This window comes from Fukomys damarensis, unplaced genomic scaffold (genome assembly GCF_012274545.1).
Source record: "Fukomys damarensis isolate Sample0158 unplaced genomic scaffold, DMR_v1.0_HiC HiC_scaffold_19, whole genome shotgun sequence".
Taxonomy (NCBI): Eukaryota; Metazoa; Chordata; class Mammalia; order Rodentia; family Bathyergidae; genus Fukomys; species Fukomys damarensis.
The window spans coordinates 63,611,112-63,615,969 of NW_022900931.1; the positions used below are offsets into that span (position 1 = coordinate 63,611,112).

At 63.6% G+C, this 4,858-nt stretch overlaps 1 protein-coding gene across 1 annotated transcript in view; it reads left to right on the forward strand.

Moving 5' to 3' along the window:
- Nucleotides 1-2,826, forward strand: part of Ccdc9 (coiled-coil domain containing 9) — an 8,230-nt gene extending 5,404 nt beyond the window's left edge. The window contains exons 7-12 of the mRNA XM_033765871.1: nt 1-79; nt 730-911; nt 1,352-1,398; nt 1,513-1,648; nt 1,963-2,047; nt 2,118-2,826. The exon at nt 1-79 is cut by the window's left edge and continues 36 nt beyond it. Of these exons, the coding sequence (XP_033621762.1) occupies nt 1-79; nt 730-911; nt 1,352-1,398; nt 1,513-1,648; nt 1,963-2,047; nt 2,118-2,582 (994 nt within the window). The 3' untranslated portion in view covers nt 2,583-2,826. The remainder of the gene's footprint in view (nt 80-729; nt 912-1,351; nt 1,399-1,512; nt 1,649-1,962; nt 2,048-2,117) is intronic.
- The last annotated feature ends 2,032 nt before the right edge of the window (nt 2,827-4,858 follow it).

Genomic DNA, 4,858 nt, shown 5'->3' on the forward strand with positions numbered 1-4,858 from the left:
GGGCAGCCGCCGGCATGGGCGCAACTGGGGTGGCCCCGACTTCGAGCGGGTGCGCTGTGGCCTTGAGCACGAGCGGCAGGTGGGTGCTGGCAGCTGGTGTCCTGCAGCGCCCTCTCGTGGACTGAGCACAGACCATGAGGCCCGCTGGGGACCAGGACGGGCCAGTTCTTGCATTCTGTGCTGGGATCAGCGTTCTCATTGTTCCTCTCGTTATTATTGCTGTGTATCAGGTGTTGAACCCAGGGCCTTTGCCCTGAGCCGCTCCCCGCCCTTTAATGTCTTGAGACCAGGTCTTGCTAAGTTGTTATATTGCTCAGGCTGGGCTTGAATTTTGAATCTTTCTGCCTCCGCCCTCCAAGTAGCTGGGATTACAGGCATGTGCCACCATGCCTGGGTCTTATTTTAATTTTATTTATATTTTGTTCTACCCCTGGGGCACACCCCCAGGCCCTAGGCACTGTTTTAGGTGTGGGGATAAGAGTTGTAAGGCAGCGCCTTGTTCTGACGAAGTTCCTGGTGGAAGCTGGGTTGGTGAAAATCCAGTAAGAGGCCAGGTGACCCAAGTGTCAGCAGGAGGGTGACAGAGATGGGGAGAGGCGCTCTGAGGCTGCCGAGCCCAGCTGCTTGTCACTGCCTCCCAGTGTGCCCTTGAGCCAGTGGCCCCACTCAGTTTCAGGGGCAGGGCTGCCACGTGGGGAACAGGGCCCTGACTGTCTGTGCCCGGGGCAGGGCCGCCGCGCCAGCCCGGGCGGTACTAGTGACATGACGCTGTCCATGACGGGCCGGGAGCGGTCGGAGTACCTGCGCTGGAAGCAGGAGAGGGAGAAGATCGACCAGGAGCGGCTGCAGCGACACCGAAAGCCCACCGGCCAGTGGCGACGCGAGTGGGATGCGGAAAAGACGGAGGTCGTGTGAGTGCCCCTGTCCTCGCCCTGGCTGGCACTGCTGGCCGGCCAGTGGATCCTGGCCTGGTGGCACATGAGAGCCTGTCCTCGTCACAAGCTTAGTCTGCCGAGCTGGACACCGAGCTGTGGTCCTGCCTGCTCAGCCCCTCCATGCAGGTGCAGCTGGGTGTACCTGGAAGAGACAGGAAGTGAGGGCAGCTAGGCGTGTCCTTGTAGGGGGCTGTGGTGACTCAGCCCAGTTTTTAGCTTGGGGGCCAAATCCTACTTTTTCTGTTTATCCCTGTGATGTCAAAGTTGCCACTTGTCCATGAGCTGAGCCTGTCCTACTTAGTGGCCCTTCCGGTAGGCTGGCCGGCCTCTGATCTGATCTCCAGCCCTCCCGCTCCGCCTCTCCCCCGCTCCTGTGTTCCCTCATCCCTGTGCACCTGTTCACCCTCCTTTCCCAGGTTCAAGGATGGCCCAGTCCCCGCCCACGAAGCATCCCCTCGCTATGGTGAGTGGTGACCTCACACGCACACTGTGAGGCACGGCAGCAGCCCGGGCGGGTACGGGGCTGGGAAGGGGGTTTGTGCAATAATTGCCCCCAACCTCCTGGCTTCTGTTGCAGATGACCAGGCCTGGGCCCGGCCCCCCAAGCCTCCCACTTTTGGGGAATTCCTGTCAAAGCACAAAGCTGAGGTCAGCAGCCGACGGCGAAGAAAGAGCAGCAGACCTCAGCCCAAGGCAGCCCCCCGGGCCTACAGGTGGGTGCCCTCTGCCACACACCGCCACCCCTCTCGGGCAGTGTGGCTCCGCCCCAGGTCCTTCTGTCTGCCCTCGAGCGTGTGTTCGGGTGCAGCCGTCTCCTTGTCCCTGTCTCTTCGGTGTTTGGCTTTGGGCTTGGGGTCTGGATCTTAAAGTAAGCCCTGTGCCCTCCCCGCATCCATTTCTGCTTCTGCTGCCTGCCCCTTCCATGTGCCTGTCCTCTGACGTGGGGACTCACGTCCACAATAAGGCGTTGGGAGCTAAGGGGGCCCTTGCTCCTGTCCACCTCTCACCCCTTTCCTGTGCCCTCCAGTGACCATGATGACCGCTGGGAGATGAAAGGGGAGGCAGTGTCCCCAGCCCCCGAGGCCACACAGCTTGAGGAGAGGCCAGCACAGGTAGGACAGGATGGAGCGTGTGAGGGCACCCAGGCCACGCTTTTTTGCTGACCTGCCTTTGTGCCTGCAGCCTCCAGAAACCCCGGCCCCTGCCCACCGGCCTCCTGAGGACGAGGGCGAGGATGACGAAGAATGGGAGGATGTGAGTGAGGAGGTAACCGAGGAGGAGGAGGAGGAGCAGGAGGAGGAGGAGGAGGAGCAGCAGCAGGAGCAGAGCAGCAGAGCAGCAGAGCAGCAGCAGCACATCCAAGAGGAGGAAGGTGCCCGGGAACAGGAGGAAGAACCAGCCCGAGAGCACCAAGCCCACGGGGCTGAGCCCACTGGGAGCCTCCCCAGCGAGCAGGCTGAAGAAGCGCCCAGACCTGAGGAGCCGCTGCCCCAGGGCCCTGCCACGCCTGTCAGCCCCTTCTCGCCACCCGGGGGCCACCAGCCTGTGTCTGACTGGGGTGAGGAGATGGAGCTGAATTCTCCCGGGACAGCTCACCCGGGCGGCGCCCTCTCTCCGGGTGAGGCCTGGCCTTTCGGGAGTGCATGATGCTGGCTGCCTGTGTGTGTGCAGGAGGGAGAGGCAGGTCCTGGGGATCCCGTGTCCCACAGCCCTGGAGGCTGGGGGGCAGTCTGTCCCTCCGAACTGTTGTGCCCACTTCTCTGGAATGCCCGCTCCCAAAGCCTGCCCCAGGTCACGCAGAGCCCTCCCCAATAAAGAGTTCGTACCCTCCGGTGACATCCCTCAGTGTGTCCTTAAGTCCCATCTGTCCCGGCCTTCTCCAGGGGTGAGGAGGTACTTGAGGGGCCGGGGCTTGACTGGGCCTCCCCTTCCCCAGGAGGTGACCGGCCAGCCCCTGCCTCCCCAGAGAGGAGGCCAGGCCTCCCAGGAGCCCAGAGGGAAGAAGAGGAGGGGTCTGAGGCGGCTCCAGGTGGGGGTGCATGGTGGTGGAGGCGCTCAGCCTGCCAGCCTCCTCTGGACTACAGGCCAGAGCTGGGGCAGCTGAGGCAGTGTGGGCCCTGCAGGGTGGCGGTGGCGGGGCCTGGGCTTGGGCTGTAATGCTGGGCACGCTGCGGGGGGGCATGGTTGGTGCTGGGTGAAAAGGTGTCGTCAGGAGAAAGGTTAAGGGCAGGGAAGGAGGAAAGGAAGGGCTGGTTACGTCTCTGTAGAAGGAGCTACGGTTGGATTCAAAATTGATCTGGGCTAGCGGGGTGTGGGATGACACCTGTCTTCCCTGCAGTGGGGAGGCTGAGGCAGCAGGGTCACTGTTGAGTTTGTGGCCAGCCTGCACTACTTAGTGAGACCTTGTCTCAAAAAAAAAAAAAAAAAAAAAAAATTGAACTGGGCTCTAAAAGCCAAAAGAATGGGGAGCTATGGGTGCAGCCCAGTGGGCTGCACCAGGCCCTGAGTTCCTTCAGCACTGGGACTGGGGGCATGAGCAGGGCAGGGCAGTGGCCGGGGTTAGTTTTGGAGTGCAACCGAATGGGATGGACTAGGGTAGAAATGCGCACCTGATTAGAATAGAGTGCGGTGCTGGAGAGGGCGCGCTTGGCGGGCGGTTAGGACCCTGAACGGCTTGGCGTGGTGGGTAGGGGCCAGACGTCCGGGGGAGAGTGTCCCGGGCCTGGGGGCGGCGGGAGCGCTGTGCCCCTTCTTTGACACCGCCTTCTCTCTGCAGAGGCTGGTCTCCGGGGCCAGGAGACGGCCGAGATCACCGACTTCCAGAGGGTGCGTTTCTGCAAGGTGGTGGCGGCCGCCCCGCCGCCGGGGGCCGCTCGCTGACAGCTGCCGGACTGTGCCTCACTAACCCAGGCTGCTGCTCCGCTTCCGCCGCCCTGGGCCCCGACAGGGTTTCACTAGGGGGAGGACCCAGGGTCTGTCCCGGAGGCCGGAGCGCCGGGCCAAGCGCGGACGACTCGTCGAGGCGCCACACCTGGGGGACGCCTCCAGATGAGTCCACCGGGCCGAAGCCCCTCCAGGACCTTACGCCTGGAGCCTGGCCGGCCGTGACTTCCACAGGACGTGCGCTAGCCCGGCCCGCCGTCTCCATTAAACGCAGTGCTTCCGCTAACCCTTGGCGGGTGTTTCTGGCCCGCAGGCTGGGTGCTGTGCTTGGCGGGCTTTTCCCCGGCGGAAGAGGAGGGTGAAAGGGTCTTCCTCCTCTCATCGCCCTGATTCCTCTTCCCTCCCCTCTCGCAGGCCTCCCCGAGCTCCTGAAGACGCTGCTGGGAGGGGACTGAAGCGCCCCGCCTTGGTGGGGATGGGGCGGCAGGAGGGCTTTCCCTGGGTCTCCAGGCTGTGTTTTCTCCTCCCAGGAGCCCACTTGGCACTCCACGGCCGGAAGGGGAGGGAGACGCTGAGGATGGTGGAGTTGATGGGAGGAGGGGCGTGACCAGGGTGAGGGGTGGCGCTGGACCCTCAGCGTGAGGTTGCACTTGGGACACCTGCTGATGCATCGAGCAGGGTGAACTTGGGAAGCAGGTGCCGTGGGGAGGGGGCGGGGCTCCTGGAGGGGCTGGAGTTTTAGGTGGGCGGGGTTGGGCTGCTTGGGGCCCACGGTGGGGGTGGGGCTGGGCCTAGGCGAGCCGCGCTAGATCGGGCTCTCCACAGCGGTACTGGGCAGGGTCAGTCGGTGCGGTCAGAAGGCGGTGCTGGAGCCCAGGGCTGGACTGGAGTGGAAAGGCTGGCGGGGGAAGGGCCAGGTTCGGAAGCTGGAGTTGACCTTCCGATTCGTAGAAAGGGGAGTTAGGGCTGAGGCTGAATGGGACTAGGGCAAGAGGCAAAGTTGAACCTGGGAAGCGGGAGGGAGAGGAGGCGGGGCTAGG